Here is a 27,338-nt window from a genome sequence, read left to right on the forward strand (position 1 = left end):
TGCAGGACAGATTGCCCCACTCTGCAGGACAGATTGCCCCACTCTGCAGGACAGATTCCCCCACTCTGCAGGACAGATTGCCCCACTCTGCAGGACAGATTCCCCCACTCTGCAGTGCAGATTCCCCCACTCTGCAGGACAGATTCCCCCACTCTGCAGGACAGATTCCCCCACTCTGCTGGACAGATTGCCCACTCTGCAGGACAGATTCCCCCACTCTGCTGGACAGATTCCCCCACTCTGCTGGACAGATTGCCCACTCTGCAGGACAGATTCCCCCACTCTGCAGGACAGATTCCCCCACTCTGCAGGACAGATTCCCCACTCTGCAGGACAGATTGCCCCACTCTGCAGGACAGATTGCCCCACTCTGCAGGACAGATTCCCCCACTCTGCAGGACAGATTGCCCCACTCTGCAGGACAGATTGCCCCACTCTGCAGGACAGATTCCCCCATTCTGCAGGACAGATTGCCCCACTCTGCAGGACAGATTCCCCCACTCTGCAGGACAGATTGCCCACTCTGCAGGACAGATTCCCCCACTCTGCAGGACAGATTGCCCACTCTGCAGGACAGATTGCCCCACTCTGCAGGGCAGATTCCCCCACTCTGCAGGACAGATTCCCCCACTCTGCAGGACAGATTGCCCACTCTGCAGGACAGATTCCCCCACTCTGCAGGACAGATTCCCCACTCTGCAGGACAGATTCCCCACTCTGCAGGACAGATTCCCCCACTCTGCAGGACAGATTGCCCCACTCTGCAGGACAGATTCCCCACTCTGCAGGGCAGATTCCCCCACTCTGCAGGACAGATTCCCCACTCTGCAGGACAGATTGCCCACTCTGCAGGACAGATTCCCCCACTCTGCAGGACAGATTCCCCACTCTGCAGGACAGATTCCCCCACTCTGCAGGACAGATTGCCCCACTCTGCAGGACAGATTCCCCCACTCTGCAGGACAGATTCCCCCACTCTGCAGGACAGATTCCCCCACTCTGCAGGACAGATTGCCCACTCTGCAGGACAGATTGCCCCACTCTGCAGTGCAGATTCCCCCACTCTGCAGGGCAGATTCCCCCACTCTGCAGGACAGATTCCCCCACTCTGCAGGACAGATTGCCCCACTCTGCAGGACAGATTGCCCCACTCTGCAGTGCAGATTCCCCCACTCTGCAGGACAGATTCCCCCACTCTGCAGGACAGATTGCCCCACTCTGCAGGACAGATTCCCCACTCTGCAGGACAGATTCCCTACTCTGCAGGACAGATTCCCCCACTCTGCAGGACAGATTCCCCACTCTGCAGGACAGATTCCCCCACTCTGCAGGACAGATTCCCCCACTCTGCAGGATAGATTGCCCCACTCTGCAGGATAGATTGCCCCACTCTGCAGGGCAGATTCCCCCACTCTGCAGGACAGATTCCCCCACTCTGCAGGACAGATTCCCCCACTCTGCAGGATAGATTGCCCCACTCTGCAGGGCAGATTCCCCCACTCTGCAGGACAGATTCCCCCACTCTGCAGGACAGATTCCCCCACTCTGCAGGACAGATTGCCCCACTCTGCAGGGCAGATTCCCCCACTCTGCAGGACAGATTCCCCCACTCTGCAGGGCAGATTCCCCCACTCTGCAGGACAGATTCCCCCACTCTGCAGGACAGATTCCCCACTCTGCAGTGCAGATTCCCCCACTCTGCAGGGCAGATTCCCCCACTCTGCAGGACAGATTCCCCACTCTGCAGTGCAGATTCCCCCACTCTGCAGGACAGATTGCCCCACTCTGCAGGACAGATTCCCCACTCTGCAGGGCAGATTGCCCACTCTGCAGGACAGATTCCCCCACTCTGCAGGACAGATTCCCCACTCTGCAGGGCAGATTGCCCACTCTGCAGGACAGATTCCCCCACTCTGCAGGACAGATTCCCCCACTCTGCAGGGCAGATTCCCCCACTCTGCAGGACAGATTGCCCACTCTGCAGGACAGATTCCCCCACTCTGCAGGACAGATTCCCCCACTCTGCAGGGCAGATTCCCCCACTCTGCAGGACAGATTGCCCACTCTGCAGGACAGATTGCCCACTCTGCAGGACAGATTCCCCCACTCTGCAGGACAGATTGCCCCACTCTGCAGGGCAGATTCCCCCACTCTGCAGGACAGATTGCCCCACTCTGCAGGACAGATTCCCCACTCTGCAGGACAGATTGCCCACTCTGCAGGACAGATTCCCCACTCTGCAGGGCAGATTCCCCCACTCTGCAGGACAGATTGCCCACTCTGCAGGACAGATTGCCCACTCTGCAGGACAGATTGCCCCACTCTGCAGGACAGATTGCCCCACTCTGCAGGGCAGATTCCCCCACTCTGCAGGACAGATTGCCCCACTCTGCAGGACAGATTCCCCACTCTGCAGGGCAGATTGCCCACTCTGCAGGACAGATTCCCCACTCTGCAGGACAGATTCCCCACTCTGCAGGGCAGATTCCCCACTCTGCAGGACAGATTCCCCACTCTGCAGGACAGATTCCCCACTCTGCAGGACAGATTGCCCACTCTGCAGGACAGATTGCCCACTCTGCAGGACAGATTCCCCCACTCTGCAGGACAGATTGCCCCACTCTGCAGGGCAGATTCCCCCACTCTGCAGGACAGATTGCCCCACTCTGCAGGACAGATTCCCCACTCTGCAGGACAGATTCCCCACTCTGCAGGACAGATTGCCCACTCTGCAGGACAGATTCCCCACTCTGCAGGGCAGATTCCCCCACTCTGCAGGACAGATTGCCCACTCTGCAGGACAGATTGCCCACTCTGCAGGACAGATTGCCCCACTCTGCAGGACAGATTCCCCACTCTGCAGGACAGATTGCCCCACTCTGCAGGACAGATTGCCCACTCTGCAGGACAGATTGCCCACTCTGCAGGACAGATTGCCCCACTCTGCAGGACAGATTGCCCCACTCTGCAGGACAGATTCCCCACTCTGCAGGACAGATTCCCCCACTCTGCAGGACAGATTCCCCCACTCTGCAGCCTAGCAGTCACCAGTTCTTCTGGCTCCAGGAGCAACCTGGCCAGACTTCCATTTTGTATTCCTCTGCTTATTTATGCAGAGCTGGGACACCCAGTCTTCCTAAATTCCCTACAGCAGAATTTCATGTAAATAAACCTCTATTCTCACTTTCCAGCAACTTGCCAGGCAGATATTGGCCAGTTCTTCAGACTCTTCTGAGTATAAGCATGGTGATATCTGACATTGGCTGATCCTTAGCTTACAGGCTTGTTCCTCTCAATGCTGTCTCAGGATGCTCTGGCTGAATTGTCTGCTGGGGGATTTGTCCCATTCGTTCTCATGGATCAGCCAGGTTAGATGGCTTGCTGGTTACTCAGTCAGGATGGCTGGATGAACATTCCCTTGGAAGCTTTCTCTCTCTCTCTCTCTCTCTCTCTCTCTCTCTCTCTCTCTCTCTCTCTCTCTAAAAATAAAGTTGGGAAAGTTCCAGCCCTCTCTGGGAAGGCAGTGGTCAAGGACGCAAAGGTAAAAGCAGATTGCATGGACTGGTCAGTTTAGCTAGTTCCCAGAGAATCAGCTGAATCTCCATCTGCATGGTGGTGAAAGGACAGTGGAGCATCAGGGATTGGGCAAATTGGTGGGAAAATCTTGATGACGACTTGGCCTTGACCATGGCACAAGCTGCATCTGCGCTTACACTTTTCTATCTCCTCTCTGACAATTTCTGGTCCTTGGCTCCAGTTCTCTTACTAACTTTCTATAAACATATTTAATAAGTTCATGATGGTAGTCAGCACTCTGATTCTACCCTGGTCAGCACTTCAACATTCCCCCACACACTAATACTTGCTTAAATATACTTTTTTGCCTTCTTGACATTGCTCAAGTTATTCTTCTTTTCTAAAATGATCTTGATTCTCAATTTCTGCTTGTCAAAGGGCTTTTCATCTTACTAATGTGACCATGGACAAGTCATTAAACTTCTCTGAACCTTCGTTTCTTTATCTGTGGAAGGAGGTGAAGCAACTGTAATGGTGATGATGGACTTGATAGTGCTGCAATAATAAATAAGCCCCATTCCTGGTCAGGCACATGCCCAGATTGCAGGTTTGATCCCCAGTCAGGAAGGCAATCCTACTACCCAGAAGGAGCACTGAAATTTTATGAAGCACTGTAATGACACCTCTGTAAAACACATGGTAAACCCTAAGACATCATCCAGATGTTAAGGGATGCCACTATATTTCCTGCTTGCAAGGGCCAGCTTCAATGTGCTGATGAGAGAGAGAACAGTTCCCAGCCTGACTTAACCACTTGCTAACTCTTTGACCTTGGGAAATTAACTTTCCTGTGCTTCAATTTCTCCACCTGGAAAAAAATGGGGACTATATTTGTAAATTTCTTGAAGGGTGGTTATGTGTAGTAAATGACTTAGTAATTGTGAAATTGTCAGATGTAGTTCTTGATGCCATATATGTATTTGCTGATTAAAATGAAATTATACTACTAACCACACTATTCTACAGCTGGCTTTAAAAAATATTAGGATGTGGTAGACTTTATCTATGTATGTATGTGAGTGCTCGTGTACAAGTGTGTGTATTGCTTTATTTCTAAAAATAGCTGCATATTATTCTACCTTAAATTTCTTAGGCAGTTCAATCAATGGAAAATGCCTGTAAGACAACTCAGGAAGCTCTTGGTTTCATGAATCTCCATTGATTGAGCTGTTTTCTGCATTACTGCTCTTAGACGTAGGGTCTAAAGGCTGTGTCTAATGACATTCAGTGGGGGAGTATGTCCAGATCAATCAATACTTTAGTCCAGTCTCTCTGCTATTGATATCTTTATCTGGTGGCAAATGTTCTCACCCAAGGATATGCTCTTCATTGAACTGCAAGCAGTTCCCTCACCCCCAATAGAAAATCATGTTCTTAGGCTTAGCCAAAAAAAAGGTTACCTGCCCATTAATGGATTTAGCTGTGGTAGAGGATTCACACAGACGATGCCCCTTACCTTTCCCAGGTAAACACCATGCTGTCCCCTTCACTGTTCTCTTTCCAATGCTTGGCACCTGATATGGGTGCCATAAACATTTCTTGACTTATATAGTTGTGACTGACTTTGAGTGCTCCATGATCCTTATGGTTACTTTAACATTTCTTTTAATATTAAATTTGAAGCCAAATCTCTTTATTCCATTTCCATCTGGCTCATTGAAAGCCTTTTTCTCTCCTGCATTCCCCACTCCCCCTCCCCCACAAACTTGCATTTCTTCTTTGATGTGTTTTATAGCTTCTCTTCTTGTATATATCAAAGCATACACAAACGTGAATCTTCAGCTCAGAGAATGTGATAAGCTATACATCCCAGACAGGATGAAGAACAAGTAGTGACCACTGCATGTCAAGCTTCTAAGGGAGAAGAGTCTGGAAATGGGAGTCCACATGCAAGAGGTTTATTGAGAAATGCCCTTGAGATCAACATTTGTGGATGGGATGGGACAGATTAGAGAGAGGGAGAAGTCAAGCTGTGATGCAGACCCAGCGGTAGCCTCAGCCATCCCCACAGGCAGCCCTGATCTAGAATGGCCTTTCAGAGCTGACCCAAATTAGGCCAGAATGGCCAGGCCTTAATCTTTCTACGTAAAGGTCAGTCATTGGACTTGGTCAGTCATTTGGCTGGAAGGCAAAGTAACTCTCGGCCATGGAGACGATCCCTAAAGGGTCTCATAGCTGAAAATTCCCTACCACCATCATTTCCTGCAGCTGGGATAAACCCTTCATTGCAGGGGCATCTTGGTGGTATATCTCAGTGTCCACCACAGAGAAGGACAGGTCATTGGTGACCATAGTCCAACCCCTTCCTATGCCGTAGATTTTTCTTATCCTCTCCCTGCCATCTTACCTGTGTTGGTGATAGTGGCTTTAAACATCTTACTGTATCTTTCTTTCTTTTCATTATCCTTTAAGGTTTTGGTACAGCCTTTGCTTGTTTCTGCTTTTGCTATCCTTGACATAATATTTTAAGAATACTTTCTCATTTTTTTGTGTGCTGCTATGACAATCAGCACATCCTCTGCATTATAATTGCTCTAAATATGGTCTCAGCATCCCTGCTCCTCTAGTTCTGAGGGGATAAGATGCTTCCAAACATGAGTTTGTTTAATAAAATGTGGACTAATCTGTGTGGCATGCTGCCACTGAGCATATAATTCCCTTTCCTTTTCTTTGAAGAAGCTACTGTTGGAGAAAACTTCCCCCTCCTTTCTTCTTTCATCCCACAGATCATTTCCATGCAGCCCACTCGATGTTGCAGGCAGCAGGGGGAACAAGAATAGCATGAAGAATTGAAACCCACAGAAGAGCTGCAGCCGCCTCCCCTTGTGTATTTGGGAGCTGAGCTGCTAACAAGTAGCACAGTGGATTCATTTGAATTTCATCTCCCCTGGTTTCCTCTGCCTTCCCTCTGATGCTGGTGATAGTAAGCAGTGAAAGTGACCCAGGAGGAGGAGAGAATCCAGGGATTGAGATAATCCATAGTTTGAATAATCACGAATTAGCCCTGGCTCCTTCATCTCACACAGCTTTATTTCGTGCAGCCACTGGACAGTGCCACCAAACAAGGAGACGTTCCGCAAGTGGCCTCTGGAGAGATTTCTGTCCATTTGTTGGCACTATAAAGACAGCTCATGGAAGCTTCCATCTTGGTCCTCTCAGAAAAGGCTCAGATGCCCCAGGTGCACCTGGGGAGACAAAACATGCAAGTTTTACAGTGATAGATTCATAGAAAAGGGATTAACCTTTACAAATATGTTCATACCCAGACAGTCAGGCATCTGTCCTTCTCTGGTAAGCAGATAAGAGAATGCTCCCTGCAAAAACAGGCACACATTTCAGATAAGGGATCACAGGAAGAATGGAACTGCTGCTTCTTTGCGCCAGGGGCAAAAGTCCAGCCTAGTCAGGGAATATTCACCAGCACCAGTAGAGAATAATGACCATTTCCATCTCACCCCCATAATTACTGCCTGGAGTACCCTTTTCAGTCACTCCGCCTAGTTCTGGCTATTAAAGGGCAAGGGCTGCCTCTGTCCTATATAATTATTGGCCAGTGGGGACAGACCTACCTGGCTCCCCTAAACAGACAACAATCTGCTACCTAGATAGAAGAATCAGCATTTCACGTGACCAAGGTCATGGCTTCACCTCCACTCCAGGGGGTTCTAGCATAGGGAGGCTTTGTAGACTCTCAGATGCTCCACATCCCTCAGGGATGCTGATGCAGGCTCACCTGCTAGAGCTGAGACACAGTGCAGGCAAATTTAAAGTGAAAAATCCACTTACTACAGATTCACTCTCTCTGCTGTTTGCTCCCCATAAATACTTTTAAAAATATATATTGATTTTTTTTTATTGATTTCAGAAAGGAAGGGAGAGGGAAAGAGAGATAGAAACATCAATGATGAGAGAGAATCACTGCCTCCTGCATGCCCTCCACTGGGGACCAAGCCCAAAACCTGGGCATGTGCCCTGATAGGGAATCACAGGACATGTGCCGTGACGGGGAATCGAACTGTGACCTCCTGGTGCACAAGTCAACACTCAACCACTGAGCCACACCACCAGGACTCCCCATAAACACTTTACCTACATATTTTGACTGTATGTTCTGAATAACAAGCCATCTCAGAGCATGACCTCCTGTGACCATGCCCATCCCTGGGTGGTTTGTGGGCAGCGGTGGCGTCATCCTTGTGATCTTGCTAGATGCTGGTTTTCATGAATGAGATGCTGCCTTCTTCATTTCCCCAGTGTGAGAGGCTCTCTGTTTTCATTCTGAACCTGATTGCACAAGAAGCAGCTCACAGTTAATGGCTCTCTGAACTCCTCCATTTCCATGGGGACTGCCATACAGAAGCGGGTGAGGGGAGGCTGACTTAGTCCCAGGACTTCAGCCACCACCCCATCTGGCTCTTAGGTTCCTGAGAAGCTTTTGCAGTGTTTTCAGCCACCCAGTCTTTCATTGAGCAAACATGCCCTGAGCATCCACTGTGGTTTTGGCCCCAAGGTAGCTGTGGGCATCCCCGCGGCTGACACATTCAGATTCTCCACAGGCTCACCCACACATAAATGTTTTGCTGTTCTGTCCAGCCCTCCCATTTGTGACTTTAGTAGGAATTGGTGAAGTGTTATGTTATCTTTTTCTGGAAATGGCTCTCTCTCTCTCTCTCTCTCTCTCTCTGCCCTCCCCCCCCCCCCCCCGCCCCCCGCCCCGGCTTGGCTTTCTTAGCTGTGCCTGGACCGAGTCCTACTTTTTACTGCTCTTTCTGGATGGTTGGTTCACTGAGCTAGAGTAAATGCTAGGATGGAGAATACCAATTTAGTTTTATTTATGTAAACTGGCGTATCAAAAAAATAAAATCAACTTGTGTATCATGTCTGAGCAAGGAGAAAGAGAAGTCCTATTGCATCATGCAGACAATTAAATGAGTTTGGAAAGTTGTATTTGGGTTGTTGTTGACACAAGCTAAGTCCCTGGGTAGCTGTTAATTTTTCCGGGCAATTCCCAGAGGTAAATCAAACCGCCCATTTCCCTGTGGAACTTCAATGAACTACACAGTATGGAAAAGATAAACCATACATCTCAGTTCTGACTTCCTTTTTTGTTTTGTGGATTTTCTTCACTATGAAGGGAAGATTTCTTATATTTGGGAGAAGCCTATGTATAACTGAGAAGGTAGAGAGCACAGGTGGAGAACAGGAAGAGACAAGAATATTTCAAGACTATATCCAATTCATTGATCTAAAAAGGGCTACCTCATTCATCCATTAGCATAGTTAGATAAGCAGAAGGCAGCCTGTCTGATGATCCTTCTGATATAATTAAATCAATAGTACCCAGGTGCGTTCTTCATATGACTTTATTGTTCTATGGATATTGGTTGGTTTTTCCATTCTGTTTTCTTCTTTAAGGATAAAATAAATGAGGTAAACTTTGATCTTACATGATCAAAATATTGGAGAAGATGAAATTTAAAAGTGCTTAACAGAATGAAGAATCTAAATGTGAAATCAAAAGGCAAATTGCATGAAGGTTGGAGATGATTTATACACCACTTGTTTTCTGCTAACAAATTTTAGGAGTAGTAATCCTACTTGGTTTGATAGGGGTTCTGGAAAGGAAAAATTATGAAATTCTAGAAGGAAATATAATCCTAGTGCAAATGAGTTCTCTATTCTAGTCCTTGGCTGTGCTCAATCGTGAGTCTATGGTCAGATGCAGGTCAGAGAGTTGGCTGTGATGGTCTAGGCCCGTGGTCTGCAAACTGCGGCTCGCGAGCCACATGTGGCTTTTTGGCCCCTTGAGTGTGGCTCTTCCACAAAATACCATGGCCTGGGTGAGTCTATTTTGAAGAAGTGGCATTAGAAGAAGTTTAAGTTTAAAAAATTGGGCTCTCAAAAGAAATTTCAATTGTTGTACTGTTGATATTTGGCTCTGTTGACTAATGAGTTTGCCGACCACTGGTCTAGGCTGAGCTTTCTCACATGTTTGGAGTGTGCCTGGCTCTAGGTTGGAGTACCTTTGCTGGGACAACTGGCCTCTCCTTTATATGATCACTCATCATCTATCAGGCTAGCCAGGGATTTTTCACATGGTAGCTGGGGATGGGGGTGGGGGCAATTCCAAGAGCAAAAGCAAGAGTCTGCATGGACTCTTAGAGAGGCCTAGGCTTGGAACTTTTTATTGCCTAATTATTATGATCATGCTCGTGGCCAAAAGTTGCAATAGTAGAAAAGGATATAAGATAAAAAGTAAAAATTGTTCTTCATACCATCAGCTCCAGAACCAGCCCAAAGAGGTAAGACTATTATCCATTATTACTGTTCTTCCATAACTTTTTAATTATGTGTATGTGTGTGCTTGTGTGTGTGTGTAGATCATTCTGTTTTGTCTTACATAAGTATGATCTTACATGTACACTTTTCACCTAACATATATTTTAGATTTTTTAAAATTATGATTTATAGATTGCATCTTTCTTTTGTATTGATGTACCATTTTTAATCTTTTTGCGATGGACTGATGGATTTTTAGGATAATTCTAGTTTATTTTTTAATTCTTTTTTATTTTGCTTTTTCTCTGACAAACAGTGCCTCACTGAAGTAACAATCTTATGCATATATCTTTGCACAGTTATATTTTGAATGAAAAACAAAAAATATATATACAGGGCATTATATACAGGACTATTGAAAAAAATGTTAAAGGGGCTATAAATAAACAGTTGTTTTTTTGTTGTTTTTTTTTTAATATATTTTATTGATTTTTTATAGGGAGGAAGGGAGAGAGATAGAGAGTTAGAAACATCGATGAGAGAGAAACATCAATCAGCTGCCTCCTGCACACTCCCCACCGGGGATGTGCCTGCAACCAAGGTACATGCCCTTGACCGGATCGAACCTGGGACCCTTCAGTCTGCAGGCCGATGCTCTATCCACTGAGCCAAACTGGCTAGGGCAACAGTTGTTGGTTTTTTAATACAAATGTTGACCAACAAATAGTAGCTTGCTTCTCTGGTCTGGTCTGCTCTGATCAGGAGGAAATGGACTGAGCCAGTGGTCCTGTAAGATAACATTCTGGCTGAGATCCACAATGGCTAAAACTAGGAGAAGGAGACAGCCTCCTGGAACTGCCACTTTGCCCGGAACAACTCTCCATAGTTTGGTTCTGACATTATGGACACAGATTCAGTATAATCTGGACAGTTGTAACCAACTCTGTCATTTTATTTTTATAAATATATTTTTATTGATTTCAGAGAAGAAGGGAGAGGGAGAGTGAGATAGAAATATCAATGATGAGAGGAAATCATTGATTGGCTGCCTCTTACACATCCCTACTGGGGATCAAGCTCACAACCCAGGCATGTGCCCTGACCTGGAATCAAACCAGTGACTTCTTGGTTTGATTATGGATGCTCAACTGCTGAGCCACAGCAGTTGGGCCAATTCTGTTATTTTAAAGACACTGCCCATCATGTTATGTAATGGCCCTTTCAATGATGTAGACCATGAGCAGAATTCAGATGAGAAGCTGAGAATCCTTTGACTCAAGTAATTTCACCTCTAGGAATTTATATTAAGGAAATAATCTGACAGGGAAATTGTATTGACTCAAAACATGCATTTCAATTGCACATTATTTATGGTACATTTTTAGCAAAATATGGGAGAAGACCAAAATATCTAACAAAAGAATAATGTTTAAATAGGTCTAATATGTGCAGGCATTAAAATGATAAATGTTATGACAATTTAGAATCTTGAAAAAGAAAAGTTACCTATGCTAAAATTGCAAATATAAAATACTAGAGGCCCGTTGCACAAAGATTCATGCAAGAATAGGCCCTCCTTTCCCTGGCTTCGCTCCCAGCAGCCCGGGAGCCTGCAAGTCCTCACTCCCGGCAGAGCACCGCTCCTGTAGCTCCCTCCGCCCCCTGCCCTCCCCCTCATAGCAGGCGTCCCGTCCCGCCTGGCCACTCTGTGCCTGTGTATGCAAAGTAACCCACCATCTTTGTTGGGTTAATTTGCATACTCATGGCTGCTGGGTGTTGCGGAGGTACGGTCAATTTGCATCTTTCTCTTCTATTAGTGTAGATATGTGTATATGCATATTTTATAAGGCCTGGAAGAATAAAATATTTGATTTGTTAGATGTTTATATTTTGCATAGTTTTTTTTAATTTATAAAAATTGTATTTGTTTTATAATATTATTTGTAAAATTAAAAGTTAATAGTCCACAGAAGATAATTTGTTGATGGCTAAGAAGAGCGTGAGCCCTGAACAAAAGTCTGTTTTTATCTTAGTCAGGGACACTATAGATTTGACAAGGCTCTCTCCTCACTCTTAAGGATGTTGTGTATAATAAGATGCCAAAACCGGTTTGGCTCAGTGGATAGAGCATTGGCCTACGGACTGAAGGGTCCCGGGTTCGATTCCGGTCAAGGGCATGTACCTTGGTTGCGGGCACATCCCCAGTGGGAGGTGTGCAAGAGGCAGCTGATCAATGTTTCTAGCTCTCTATCCCTCTCCCTTCCTCTCTGTAAAATATCAATAAAATATATTAAAAAAAAAAAAGATGACCACGTGTCTCATTTTGTCTGGATCAGTTTCTGTTTGAGCCTGTTGCCCCAGTACAATTGTTACCAGTACTTCTTTTCACTGTCAGAGTGACTTGGTTTGTATAATAAATTCTATGAACCACTCCCTGCCACACACACACATTATAAAAGACATGCTAACCATCCTGAAGGGACATGCTAACCATCCTGTTCTACCCCATTTTCTATTATATCCCTGTTTTTTTTAAATATATTTTTTATTGATTTCAGATAGGAAGGGAGAGAGAGAGATAGAGAAACATCAATGATGAGAGAGAATCATTGACCAGCTGCCTCCTGGGGATCAAGCTCGAAATCCAGGCATGTGCCTTTGACCGAAATCGAACCTGGAACACTTCAGTCCACAGGCCAACACTCTATCTGTTGAGCCAAACTGGCTAGGGCTATTTTATCCCTTTTTTATTATGCATCTCTAGTATACATCATCCTTAGATGATAATTTAGCTTTCTATGGCTTAGAAAGTCTTTCACAGAGCAGTGATTTCACCTTATGCCAAAAGCCAAAGAAGACTATATATGCATCATCAGTGAAAACTTAAAAATATTCATTATATTATATATGGTAGCCCTTTTAAAGGATCTTATAAAATTTCTGAAAATTTGAAGTTTCTCTCTGCTAATACTAATCATCTTTTACTATATTAGATAATAACCATTTTGTAACTTGATATTCTGGTCTTCCTTTGGCTGCCAAGAGACTTTGAGCTAAGCCAGGCATGTAGTTGCCGCAAAAGTCCTTAACCCAGTATAATAGGGGGTCAGAAGAACTGACTTTGAGTTCTGTTTCCCACTTACTACTGTGTTCATTTTCTAGAGCTGTTGTAACAAATTAACACAAACTTTGTAGCTTATAATAACACACATCTATTGTCTTACAGTTCTGAAGGCCAGAAGTTTGAAGTCAGTTTCACCGGACCAATCCCTCCAGAGGCTCTAGGGGAGAAGTTATTCCTTGCTGCTTCCAGCTTCTGGAGGCTGCCAGCATTTCTTGGCTTGTGTCCACATCACTGCAATCCTTTCTTCAATAGTCATTTTGCCTCATTCTCTTCTGTGTCAACTATCCTAACTGTCTTTCATATAAGGGCACTCCCAGATAATCCAGGATAATCCCTTCATCTCAAAATCCATAGTCACACCTGCAAAGTCTCTTTTTCCATAAAATGTAACATTTAAGGGTTCAGCGATTCAGACCTAGATATTTTGGTGGACATTTTTCAGCCTCCTATAATCCACTCTCTGGCCCCCAAAGATTCACATCCATCCCCCATGGAAAATATATTCATCATATCCCAACATCCTCAAAAGTCTTAACCCATTATAGCAACAACTCAAAATTCAAAATCTCATCTAAATATCATCAGCTCAAAAGTCCCAAATCTTATAAACTGAGTCATCTAAAGCAGACATGGGAACACTCTAGGGCAAAATTTCTCTTGTCTTCAAATTAAAGCATTTGGTCCAGTGCTTTGCACATAGTAGATTCCCAGGGAATTTTAGCAGGATCAATTTTTTAAAAAGTGGTAACAATCACTCATTCTACTCAGAAATGCAACAGAATTCAACATAAGTTAGTGCTTTCTAAAAGTAGCTTTCTAGTTGCCTATGGATCCTGGCAAGTCTTTGGGAGTCTACATTTATGTAGATTCTGTGTTAAGAGTTTGCAGAGCTGACACTATTTTTAATACCATAGGCATTTTCTGGGAAATAATAGAATAGCAGAAAGAAACTGAGATGGATGGGTTCCCACTCAATCTTCCTATAAACATGGGCATGTTGAATAATAAACACAGATATTAGCAAAGACATAGTCTTATCTTTATTCTATGTCTAATACCCACAGAGAGATAGATGGTGGGTCCAAAAAATAAAGTGATTTTTTTGTTGTTGGTGGTGGTGGTTGTTTTTCCAGTGTGCTCCTGGGTAGGAAGAACTTTAAAATCCACCCTGGAGATCATGTAGGAAAGAGGCAACTTGTTCATAAGAGTGCTCCTCCCCTCCTCCCCCAATACACTGAGAGTTTGCTTACAGCTTTATTTTATGAGATAGGTTTTAAAAGAGGAAAACTAGTACCTGAAACTAATTAAGATCTGGAACATATAGATTTCATGTTGGTTTGACCAAAGTTTTATATCCCTATAGCTTCTAAGAGATTCTCACAGGAAAAGGGAGTTTTTTCTCCTTTTATTGACTTTCCCAAACTTTGTAGGAAGCTGTCAGCAGAGAGCTGGCTTGGCATTTGAAACTCAGCACTTCTATTTACAGACTCTCTATATCAAAAAGCGCCCAGTATAAGAATTACATAAACCAATGAGCATTGATTAGGATCTATTCTGTGGGACTAAGGGATCCAGGTTCGTCCCTCTGCTCATCAGCTGTGTCACTTTGAGCAGTGCCCATTCAGTGAGTCCCCCTGCTGTACTAAAGTAAGACTCATGATGTCCACCATAGGTATCCGACAGGGCTGTTGAGAGATAAGGAGAGCATATCCATAGACTTGCCCCACAGCATCTAATGTAGGCATTCCAAAGCCTTTCTGCCTCCTTCCTCCTGTCCGCCCATCTTTCTTTTCAGCATGCAGTAATTCCCCCAATGTAAAATGCATCCTGGTCCTGGTTCCTCATCTTAGTAGAATCAGTTGAGAAGGAGAAAGAAAACCACTGTAGTTGGGATGTAAAGAGCTTCGTGGTACATTTTTGACCACACAAGCTTTGGAAGCCAAAGGACTGAATTAAGATCTTGCTTCTGTCACTGAGCAGCTAAGACAGTGGGAAGATTGCATAACCTCTCTATGCCTTGATTTGCTCATCTGCACAAGGGTCATAATTGTACTCTTCCGGGGCTGTTGTGAGAATTGTGTAAGGAGATATATGTGTATCCAGAATAAAATGCAACTTCACCTTTTGCCTAACCATTTCTTCAATCTCTATTCTGTGTGAATGATCATCCTCCTTTAGTCTCTGAGTGAAAATGTCCATCAGTCCCACAATCTTGTGCTTAGTCTTAGGTAATAGATTGTCCTACCATTACTTTGTCATAAACTCAATTAATTTAAACCAAAGTACAAATTAAATATGATAATTTCAAAGTCTAGTTCAAGAGATTAACCTGTGCTCTGAATTTCTTTAATGTTCAACTATTTTCCCCTCCTCTTTGTTCCAAACTCAGGGGGAAGGGAAAAGGGATGTGGCGAGTGGCTTGATTTCTCCTCTCTGCTCTTCCACCCCATCCCTCTCCCAGGCCATTGACATAACTGGGTTTTAGCTGCTATGCTCAGAGACTCACTGGAAGGTATAATAGGATGAACCTGGTGCTTCCCTCCCAGGGTTCTTTTATATTCACTCCCCCCACCCCAACTCTCACCCATAGGTCTCCCCTGACCCTTGTAGTGGTTATATTCCAGATGGCCCCTTACCCAATATCTAACCATCTACCCTTCATTTTCTTGTTGCTGGGGTCCTTCTGTCCTACCATGGAACCTGAAGGGACAATGAGACAGAACACAAGAGACTCTCCATTGCGGATCTCATCCTACATGTGGCCATATCTGACCCAGAGGAAATAGGATGCCATCCCTTGTCTGGCAAAGTCTGGGAGTAAAGGCTCACCTCAGCATCAAAATATCACCCAATCCCACCACTAAACAATGCATCAACATGGTTATTATTTTAGGACATTCTGCCCCACAGCTCCATGGGTCATGTAATAACTCTCCTCTTCTTGGGGAGGTGATAGGGTAGGTAACTCTTGATGTTTTTTACCCTCAAAGTGGGCAAGGAGATGCGATACACATCTCAGTCAACCTTCACATGGCAACTTGCCACCTCACTTTGTATTTCTATATCCACTTAACCAGGAACCAAGTCAGAATTTCAATTTTACCATCCTGTTAAATTAGATCATCGCTTAATACCTGGCATGCAATAAATGCCAAATGAATGGCAACTGTTTTATAATGAAATGAGAATGGGTCTTAATTCATTTCCTTTTTAAAATATATTTTTATTGATTTCAGAGAGGAAGAGAGAGGGATAGAAACCTCAATGAGGAGAGAGAATCATTGATCGGCTGCCTCCTGCATGTCCCACACTGGGGGTCAAGCCCACAACCGGGGCATGTGCCCTGACTGGGAATCAAACCACGATCTCCTGGTTCATAGGTAAATGCTCCACCACTGAACCACGCCAGCAGGCCTCAATAAATATTTATTAAATTCTTACTGTGGGCAATGTGAGAATATAAAAATGGGTGAGACACTGACTTTACCCTCTGAAATCTCACAGTCTGATAATAAAAATAAACAGATGTCTTTGAGAAGTGCCATTCATCTTCAGCTTTCACATCATTGATCTATGTTTATTGAGCTCAGGTGTCTGTGTCTGGGTAAGGAAGTGTGGGAGATAGGATAAGAATAGAAGGATTCTTATGGACAACAGGGGGTCATTGCTGACCAGTGGGAATCCATGATTAGAGTATTTTTTAACCTGATATGAGAGGGGACTGAGAGCAGGGCAAGACTGTACACAGGCAGTCCAGAAAGGAGGCATTTTTGCTTTCTTTTGCAATAATAAGATGGAGGTTTAAACAGAAAAGAGGCAGTGAAAATATAAAGCATAGGAGAGATATAGAAGGACAAATAAAAATGAAAACTCTTTAAAAATCAGGAGGAAAGAACAGGTGATGTATAGCAGAGGAGGCATGTATTTGGGTGGGGATGATGCTTGAAAATGATTTTACTTATAGGTGTGCCCAGTTTGAACCCTTGGTGAAATCTTCTGGTGAGAGGTGGTTGCGAATAGAAATGTAGAACTAAAATTCATGGCAGGCTGCAGGGCTAAAGATGTGAACTAAAGAGTTTTATCTACCAACATGATCTCAATACAGCAGTAGAGAAAATTACCTGAGTTATTCAGGTCTCAACTCTCCCTAAATTTTTGGTCAGGAATTACATACATTGATGGCTTATGCAATCCATAGTTAGTTTATAGAAAATCTGAACATATTATAAAATAAGTATATAACATCTATTATAGAGTATAAAGCTAATTTTGGAAATATTGCATTGAAAAATATCACGCACTCAAACTTTAGTGTTTGTGAAAATAAACACTACCCAAATGAGAACAAGCAAAAGCCATTTTTTTCCATGCTTTTTATAGCAAGGAACACAATCACTTGCATTTGGCAGGGACTCAAACATGGGAAAGAAAGTTGAGGAAAAGTGAAAAGCCTCAGATTATGCTCTGATGGAGGCTCTGGGTTTGGGGAAGGTGGTGGCAGACTAAGTAGGAGAGCATCCTCTGTGATTGGTTAGGGGAGGTTTCCCTGGTTATTTTGAAGCTGGAAATGGGGACAGAAATTAGGGAAGCTGGCAGTTATTGACCAAGACCTGGTTGATCTGGGCTGGCTGCTGCAGAGGTTGTAGTTTGATTTCTGGGTCTGGTTGCCACAGGTTGTGAATTAGACTTCTATTTTTATATAGGGCCTCATGATTGCCCACTGGTGTATTCACTTTCTCTCTCTCTCTCTCTCTCTCTCTCTCTCTCTCTCTCTCTCTCATTAATCCTCACTAGAGGATATTTCCCCATTGATTTTTTTTTCTTTTTTTTTTCTTTTTTTTTAGAGAGAGAATGGAAGGGAGAAGGAGAGACCGAGAGAGAAACATCGATGTAAGAGAGACACATCATTGGTTGCCTCTGCATATGCCCCGACCAGGGCCGGGGATTGAGCCTACAACCAAGATACATGTCCTTGAATGGAATTGAACCCAGGACCCTTCAATCCAACTGAGCCAAATATAGTCCAGGGCTATCCAGTCTCTCTTGTTGAAACATGTTCAGCTTTTAAAAATTCATTGTCTTCACATTTATCTGACCCTCTTAGCTACCACTGTCCAACTCTTTTATGTGCTCAAAAGTTGCTTTCTGCCCAGCCTGTGTGGCTCAGTTGGTTGAGCATCATTCCATGCACCAAAAGGTTGCTGGTTCGATTCCCAGTCAGGACACATGCCTGGGTTGCAGGCTCGATCCCCAGTAAGGGGTGTGCAGGAGGTAGCCAATTGATGTTTCTCTCTCAATCAATAAAAACATAATAAATATTTTTAAAAGTTGCTTTCTGAGCTGTACATTTGAATTGGGTTTCTAGCTAATCCCTCATTATTTTGTATTAAATCTTTATTGTAAAACAAAAACAAACTAAACATCTTTATACTGTAAGTTAAAACATAACACAACCAGTAGATGCAAGACACTGGGGGTGGGGGGACGAGGGCAAGTGCTGGGGGGTAGGGGAGGCCAGGGGGAGGTCAATGGGAGAAAAAAAAAAAAAGAGAGACATATGTACTACTATTTGTAATACCTTAAACAATAAAATAAAATAAAAATACTTAGAACTAAAAAAAATTGAGGAAAGTTCTTTTCTATTAAAAAACAAAACAAAACAAAAATCCATACAGAGGGCATAAAATAAAGACACTTCCTTTCCCCCTGCCAGTCCCTGAGTGCCATTCTTCGAAATTAACCATTATTAATAGCTTGTTTTACATCCACTTAGAAATGGTCTGTGCATATGTAAACATATAAATTCTACAGTTGCATATTTACCCCCTCTTTTTAAAAATTTTACACCAATAGGATTATACTATACAAACCCCTTTTTTCAAGGAGCTTTTTGTGGTTATCTTTGGAGAATTTTACATTGGTACCGGTCAGTCTACCTTGTTCTTGAATTTTAATCTTTGATGGATATTCTTAAATTGCTCATACAGAAAGAGTCCCCAACTTATCCCCTCATCAAGTGTTTGAGGGTGTGTTGTTCACACTTTTATTGACATTAAATACGTTTCCTAATTTAAATCAAAATGATAGGTGTGTTAACTTGTATTTTACTGTCAGTGAGATCAAGAATCTTTTCATATGATTTATTGGTCATTTGTATACATCATTTTTCTGTCCATCTTTCCATTGGATCCGCTTCTTATGTCCTTGTAAGAACTTCTTGTATTGTTTGTTAAAGCCTTTATTCCATCATCTGTTCTTTCACTTTGTGTATGGTCTTACTCTTTGCCATACATAAATTTTAATTTTAACTATTACATTTATAAGGTTTTTAATTTTTTGTTTTTTTTAATATATTTTTATTGATTTCAGAGAGGAAGGGAGAGGGAGAGAGAGATAAAAACATCAATGATGAGAGAGAATCATTGATCGGCTGCCCCAAGTTACTGGGGATCGAGTCCGCAACCAGGGCATGTACCCCACTGAGAATTGAACTGGTGACCTCCTGGTTCCTGAGTTGACACTCAACCACTGAGCCACACCTGGCTGGATCAGTCACAAAGTTTTTTTTCTCGTTAATTTGAATTGTATGTCCTGAATTAAAAGATTCAATTTTGCTTTTTAATCAACTTATTCTGTTTGGTAGCAGAATTGCATGGGATGTAATTGGAAGAAATTGGAGTGTCTGGTATTTCTCTCTGAATTGTGCTCTATTATCTCAGAAGAGCTTATGAAAGTTTTGGGTTTAGAAGCTTTGAGTGTCCCCTAATGACGAGAAGAAAGAAACAGGAAACAAGACAGGATTGTTAATCAACCACTGAAAGAACAGTCTTCTCAGGGAGAGTCTGCTAAGGGCACTTTCTTTCCTTCTGGAAGCAGTATTTGATGGTTGACATCCAATCCTGGCATTAATTCCTGTAGCTCAGAAACATGGGTGACAGGAAAATGTGAGCAAGGCCTGGGGCCGGGGATAACATGGCCCTCTTTCAGGGAACATCTCATCCCTGGACATCATATCCAGAAATACAGTAGCTTCCTGATTCCCCCAGACCTATTGGAAGGGGGTGAAGGGATAAGGATAAAGTAGTCCAATGAATTGAGAATTGCACATAGGGAGTTAGGAAATAGAAAAGATGCTGTTGAATTTGGTCTGTCCCTTTGGTGGGTCTTGTTCCTTATCAGGACAGGCAGTAAGTAGGCTGCTGCTGCTATTGTTACCCAAATCAGTTGTAGGTTTTCAGGCTTGTCTTTAACTCTGTACTCTGCTGCACAATACTGATATCAGAAGAATAGCCACTCTTATTCTGAGGCACATATCCCCATGTCTTCCTGTTCCAAGAGCCACTGTTGACTTATCCAGTAATTTAGGGCAATGGCAAGATGGTAATCTCTTTGGGAAATAGTATTTCAATATACTAGAGTAGAGAGGCAGCTCTTGCATCCTCCCTGCTGGAGATGATCTTGACTCGCTATTGTTGGCCTGGCTGTCTGCCTCCTGGACATCCAAGGGCTCAGCTCTCTATATCCTGCATCTCGTCACTTTGTCCTGGCTGAGGGTGGAAGCTCTAGAGTCTGAATCATAGCAACCCAGCAATCTATCCAATCTCCAAAACTTTTATTCCCCTTTTATCAAACATCATAGAGATAAAAGTGAAATTCTTTGTTTGAATCCAACCTCTTAATGAAAGGGACACTCTGGATTTGTACTGCTAATAAGCATTCCATCCAGTGTATAGGTGGACCATGTGGGGCATGAAGCGTTCCATTTCAAGAGGGATTGCACACTGATGTGGAGAACTCAAGATATGCCCTAGCCATTTCTTATCTGTGACTATGACCATTGGATTGACTATTCTGGAGAAACATGAGTAAGTCTAGAGGAGCCTACTAAGAAAAAATTCTATTCTGCTTTTCATCAATTAGCAGCCTGCACTCAGGATGTTTTTCAAAACCATTGTGTTGAGATCTAAAACCAACAGACATTTCATGAGCCAATATTTATGCTAAAAATAATAAAAGTAATTACCATAGGGAAGAAAAAGCACAGTTAGATTCTTTAGTACTTCATTGGTTCATTCATACAATAGATATTTAGCCCTTACTATATGTCAAGCACTAGGCTAGGAGTTGGGAATATATCTAGGATAATAATAGTAACTATAGCTAAAAAGTATTGAGCTCTTAACTACCTATTAGGCATTGTGGATTATCTCTTATAATTCTCAAATCAACCTTGTAATTAGGTGCTTTTTAAATCTTTATGTGAAGATAAGGGAAGTGAGGTTTAAATAACTTGCTCAGCAGCACACTACTAATAAAGACTATTGCTAGAATACAAACCCAGAGTACTTTCTACTTTTTGTTAACTATTGTTTCTACATGAGACAAAACAAGTCCCTGCCTTCATGAAGCTTGCAGTCTAAATTGGAGAACACTTTTCTTCAGACAGAGTCTTAATTTGTCTCAGAAGAGATGTAGAGTGTCCTCCAGAGAAGGCTTCCCACCTTTCAGCAAGACTTGATGGAAATTGCTTGATCACATGGACACCCTTTATTTTCTCTAATCACATTCATTTCTCCCATCTTCTGTGTCCTCCTCATGTACCACTCCCAGCATCCTTTGCCTTGTTCTGCTGCCCTCTTTCCTGTCTATGTTCTCCCCTCATACCTGTTTATTTTTTTTTATCTCTCCCATTTAGACAATTACTAGACACTATAAATGCCATGCAATGCAATTCTGAAGGAAAACATGAAAGGAAGAGAAAATTTTACTGTAAATGATGTGAGCTATTGATGGATGGCTTAGTAAGGCTAGGGGTCCTTCTTTAGCATTCTCTGGCATTTAAGGGACTTAGGATTCTAAAAGCACATTCACACTATTCTGCTGTGGCCAATCTCATGTTTTCCATGATTAACAACCCAGTTCATTATATTTTCATCTCACATTAATCTTCTGTGAGTGTGGTAACATTTGGAGTCATTTCTCTCTGTATTTATCCATCTGGGATGTTTAGAAAAGATAAGTTTGCAGAGAGTTATTTGTTGCTCATGCTGAAAGACGTTTGTTGCTCACTGCTGTGAGAGAAATAAATGTTTCTCCAATCTTGTGAGAGAATCCTCTGAAGGCAGGCATGGATTCCCTACACAGTGCAGAGGGACCCCTCAGTGGAGGTCCATGGGGTCCTCCATTTGGGATTGAGCTACAACATAACAGCATCAGAAATCAAAACAAGCAATGTTACTTGGATCTTGATTGTCCTCATGGGACAAATGGATTTGGGAAGAGAGGTGTGGAGATGACAGAAAGAGAGAGTTGTGAGAATAAAATGAGTCAGAATAAAGTCTTTGGCTTGAGTCCTTTCTTTACCACCTACATGCTATTTGACCTTGGGCAAGTCATATAATCTCTCTGAGATCTACTTACCTCCTCTACATACTGGCCCTGAAGATGTTTGTCCTCTGCAGAACAGAGTAGGTTTGAGGATTAACTTATATTCACAAAGGGGCAAAGGTAGACTTACAGTTGTTCATATGCAATATACAATAATTAATACATAATAATACAAGAATAAACTCTGTTTTGCATACTCAACAACTGTAAACCTACTTTTGCCTTAACATGTATTTATGATTGGGAAGAAAAAATAGGCTATTGGGGAATTCATAAAGGCTAGTATTTTTTATTTCTCATCTTATATTTTAAAAAGGGCTTGTAGGTATGTATCATAGTTGAAAATCCATTGTGGAGGGATATGTTATTTGGAGACTAGAGAGAGAATCCTTTGGAAATTCAGTTAAGGGCATCCTCTAGGCATAATGTAATCTCGGGAGGTCACATGAGAGGCAATTCTTATGGAGATTCTGGGCTGTCAGTCTTTAGCAACATTTTGTGGTGAAGGTTGGAATGCATTTATTCATTTCTTAATTCAAGTAAGATATGTCTATAGAGAAAATATTCCAAATTGGAAATCCATTAAAAAGCCCTGACAGATACTGGTCATTACCTGTGAAATATTATTAATATTTCTCATTGCTGCACAAATGCAGGGCTAACTTGCATTAATGCATATTATTGTAGGAAGGCAGGAAGGTGGAATTAAAATTTTACAGCTGTAGAATTGAAGGGGTTCAGGAAAAGAACCAGTAGAGATGTAAGAAATCTGGACTGTTTGCTCTAATTCTGCACAACTAAAACAAGGTGACATAATTCAGAAATGTTGTCATTTACTGACAGTTTTCTCCCCCAGCAACTGGAATTTGAACAGGAGACTCCCATTACGCAGATAACTCCCAGTGGTGCTAATGGAAATGACCTGTGTAACCAACCCTCCTGCCCAGATAGAATGCCAGATGCCTGAGAGCACTTTTAATTGCAATGTACCTCCCTTTGCAAAAAAAAAAAAAAAAAAAAAGCTAATTGCATCTGCTTCCCTTTCCTTTAGGTATTCAAGCAAGGACAGGAATAATGAAGAGACACATGTGCTAGCGGCAGCCTTTTGAACTACACAAGAAGGAAACCAACGGTGTGGACAGAGCTAGAACCGTTGCCATGCTTGTTTGTTGGAGCAAATGAGGAATGGGCTTGTGATTATGCAGACATTCCAGCATGAATCTGGTAGACCTGTGGTTGACCCGTTCCCTCTCCATGTGTCTCCTCCTACAAAGCTTTGTTCTTATGATACTGTGCTTTCATTCTGCCAGTATGTGTCCCAAGGGCTGTCTTTGTTCTTCCTCTGGGGGTTTGAATGTCACCTGCAGCAATGCCAATCTCAAGGAAATACCTAGAGATCTTCCTCCTGAAACAGTCTTATTGTACCTGGACTCCAATCAGATCACATCTATTCCCAATGAGATTTTTAAGGACCTCCATCAACTAAGAGTTCTCAACCTGTCCAAAAATGGCATTGAGTTTATCGATGAGCATGCCTTCAAAGGAGTTGCTGAAACTTTGCAGACTCTGGACTTGTCTGACAACCGGATTCAAAGTGTGCACAAAAATGCCTTCAATAACCTGAAGGCCAGGGCCAGAATTGCCAACAACCCCTGGCACTGCGACTGTACTCTACAGCAAGTTCTGAGGAGCATGGCGTCCAATCATGAGACAGCCCACAATGTGATCTGTAAGACTTCTGTGTTGGATGAACACGCCGGGAGACCATTTCTCAATGCTGCCAATGATGCTGACCTTTGTAACCTCCCTAAAAAAACTACCGATTATGCCATGCTGGTTACCATGTTTGGCTGGTTCACCATGGTGATCTCATATGTGGTGTATTACGTGAGGCAAAATCAGGAGGATGCCCGGAGACACCTTGAATACTTGAAATCCCTGCCAAGCAGGCAAAAGAAAGCGGATGAACCCGATGACATTAGCACTGTGGTATAGTGTCCAAAATGACTGGCATTGAGAAAGCAATTCATGTGCAATTGCAGTAGAATAAGTGGTTTACTTCTCCCACCCATTGTAAACATTTAAAACTTTGTATCTCCATTTCTTTTGAATTATGCCACTGTTGGTCTTTTAATAGACATGACAACACAACAAATGATTTTAGTTTAGGTGATCCACCCCTTAATTGTACCCCCAGTGGTATATTCCCGAGTCAGCTACTATCTGAACATTAGTTAGCTCCATCTCACTATTTAATAATGAAATTTATTTTTTTAATTTAAAACCAAATAAAAGCTTAACTTTGAACCATGGAAAACAGAGTGACTTATTGGTCAAGAAAACAGTATAGTCATTCCATTGCTTTAAAAAGAAACAGACAACTCTGGTGAGCCTAAAGAACTATCACAATGAATAAACCCTACTGTACACTGGGGAGCCATTGCTGAATTATTTACCAAGTGAAGTATCTGTCAGACTTTAGAATACTGAGCCTTAGTAAACCCAGGTGGGAATACACATTCTGCAGAGGCTTAATCAATTGGGATGCCTCCAGGTGTTTGTTATCTAAAAGTTGGTGTGTTTAGCTATAAAGGTCTTGTTATAGCTAAACACACTACTTCTACTCTATTCTAGAAACGTGGAAAAGAAAAAGACAATATTCTGTCTTCAATGTTACCTTCTGGTGAACAGGGGTGTGTGACAAACAGAAGGTAAAAAGGAAGGTCCTAATAACTATCAGCTGTGTGCAAGCACGGTGCAAGGCATTCTAATACTACTATTCTGTCTCTAAGCCCCACTACAGGATGAAAAAGTGACAACTGTATCCCATTTACGTAGGAGGAAACTGTGGTTGCAACAGTTTCAATGACTTGCCTGTATTGGAACTTGAATTTGAACCAAGTCTTCCTCTTTCCAAAGATTGAGGTCTTCTCATTATGTTCCTACTGGGTTGGTTTAAAGAGATATAAGCTACATATTTAAAAATGCACCCATATTGGGTTTAACAAATGTATATACCTCAAGATATTATGTCCCTGATATTGTTCAGCGATAGGAGAAAGCTTATTTAGTTCTTGGAGTAGGGAATTGTGTGTGCGTGTGTGTTTTTTTGGGGGGTCGGGGAGATGTTAGGGTGCCATTACAGATAATCCTCAATATTTGGGTGGGATTTCATCAGATGGTGATGTAGCCAAGGAAGGCAGAGGAAGCAGAGAGAGCAAGGGGATAAAAGTGTAGGGAGGTATTTGGGATGAAGGAATCTATGTAGGGGAGAAGTGAAAGACAAATTAGAGGCAGACCAGGGGGATCTCAGTTCCAGACTTAGGAAGAGGAGTAACTGATGGTATTTATGGAACACTTACTATGTACCAAATACTTTTTTGAGGTTGTCTTAATTAATCCTTACAATTACCCTATGAGATAGTCTTTTGTGAATGAGGAATCAGAGATGTGGGAGTTTAAGTAATGAATTCAGTTCCCTAGAGCTTATAATAAGTAAAGCAGGTAATGAGACCCAGTCAGTCAAATCCAGAACCTATAGACCTCTTAACCACTGTACTGTATTACTTTACAGTCATAGACTTTACTACATAAAGTTGCTGGCTTCCCAGACCTAGAGGTTTGCACACTTCTGAGCTATGGTTGCATTAAAAAATAAGAAAGAAAAAAAAAAAAACACAGCCCTTTGTGGTATTTTGGTAAGAAGGAAGTATCCTTTGCCTACATTTTTGGTAAGAAGGAAGTATCCTTTGCCTATACTTTTACCTACATCACCTTTTTAAATCCATATTAGGTTAGCTTTGGGCCTCCAGGAATCACATTTCTGCCCTTAGAAAGCACTATAATTTTAGACATATCAATTGTCTCTAAAAGTGTTACTGGCATGAACCATGAGGGTCAGACCTGCTGTAGGGCTTTCAGACCAGGCTACATTGGGACAACTCCCTCCTCCCCACCCCCAAAGGCCACTGGCTTTTCATGCCCACCCTAGTCTTCCTAAAAAGTGTAAAGCCTAATCTAGAAGCCTGAGATGTGAAATTCAGGATATGGGCCCCAGAACTCCTGCATTCCAGTGAGAAGGAAGCCAGACTGCTTTGAAGGCTAATGGATTTGAAGACCTTCAGAGAATTTGGAGCTTTGCTGAAGATTTAATGCCCCCTGGAGGACAACATTATAATATATCTCTGAAGTACTACCATAGAAGATGCCTACCTAGATATACCCCCTTTGAGCCCCTAAAGAAAGGAAAATCAAGCCTTTGCTAAGATAACCCTTTATAATTTTAAATAATTTGTATTTGAGTGGTGAGTCACATTCACTTTAGAAACGCTTTCACAAATACCGTATACCTTCTTACCTTCTAAGTGTTTTTAATAGCAGCTTCTTTGCTCAACCTTCTCCTTTAGCTTCATAACCTCAACCTTTTACATTAAAAAATATCTGGGATTTTAGCCTTATCATGGACAATACGTTCATCTGTGAAGCAAGGGAAATCATAAAACATTGCAACCCAACTGGAACATTTTGAAGAAAGGGCTAAAAAATTATGTAATGCAAGATTTAACTTTCAAGAACACTCTGGCAAATTGTAATGCACTGATATACAAATTCTGCCAGGTACACGCTGTCCTTTTCCGTGTCCTCCTCTGATTAACCACAATAATTCTTGTTCTGACATCAACAAGCATAAGGCAGTCTGAGATGTGGGTAGGTTTTCCTTATTGGCTTGAGACGTTCAGTTTATAGAGTAAGTTCGCTCATTTATCTGGCACAGTTAGAGAACGAAAAACTCTGCTTAATTAACTGTTCAAGGTACTAGAGACAGGCAAAGTCTTAGAATGTCAGGACTGGAAGAGTCCTAGAGATCATCTCACGCACTGATTTCACAGGTGTTGAAAGTGTTGAAATTGAAACCCTTGCAGGCTTAGGTTGTCTCCGTAGTCCTCCTCCATAGTCCTCCTCAAGCATCCCT

General features: G+C 42.7%; 1 protein-coding gene across 5 annotated transcripts in view; it reads left to right on the forward strand.

Annotated features, from left to right (window-relative positions):
* Window positions 1-24,679, forward strand: part of LRRC3B (leucine rich repeat containing 3B) — a 91,970-nt gene extending 67,291 nt beyond the window's left edge. For 3 of the 5 annotated variants that reach the window (XM_080672205.1, XM_080672207.1, XM_080672209.1), the window contains one exon: window positions 23,418-24,673. In XM_080672205.1, coding sequence (XP_080528331.1) covers window positions 23,582-24,361 — 780 coding nt within the window. In that variant the 5' untranslated portion in view covers window positions 23,418-23,581 and the 3' untranslated portion in view covers window positions 24,362-24,673. Of the gene's footprint in view, window positions 1-16,791; window positions 20,845-23,417 lie in introns of those variants that run through there. The other 2 variants (XM_080672208.1, XM_080672206.1) reach the window with 2 other exon arrangements.
* The last annotated feature ends 2,659 nt before the right edge of the window (window positions 24,680-27,338 follow it).

Source organism: Plecotus auritus, assembly GCF_963455305.1.
Source record: "Plecotus auritus genome assembly, chromosome: 6".
Classification (NCBI taxonomy): Eukaryota; Metazoa; Chordata; class Mammalia; order Chiroptera; family Vespertilionidae; genus Plecotus; species Plecotus auritus.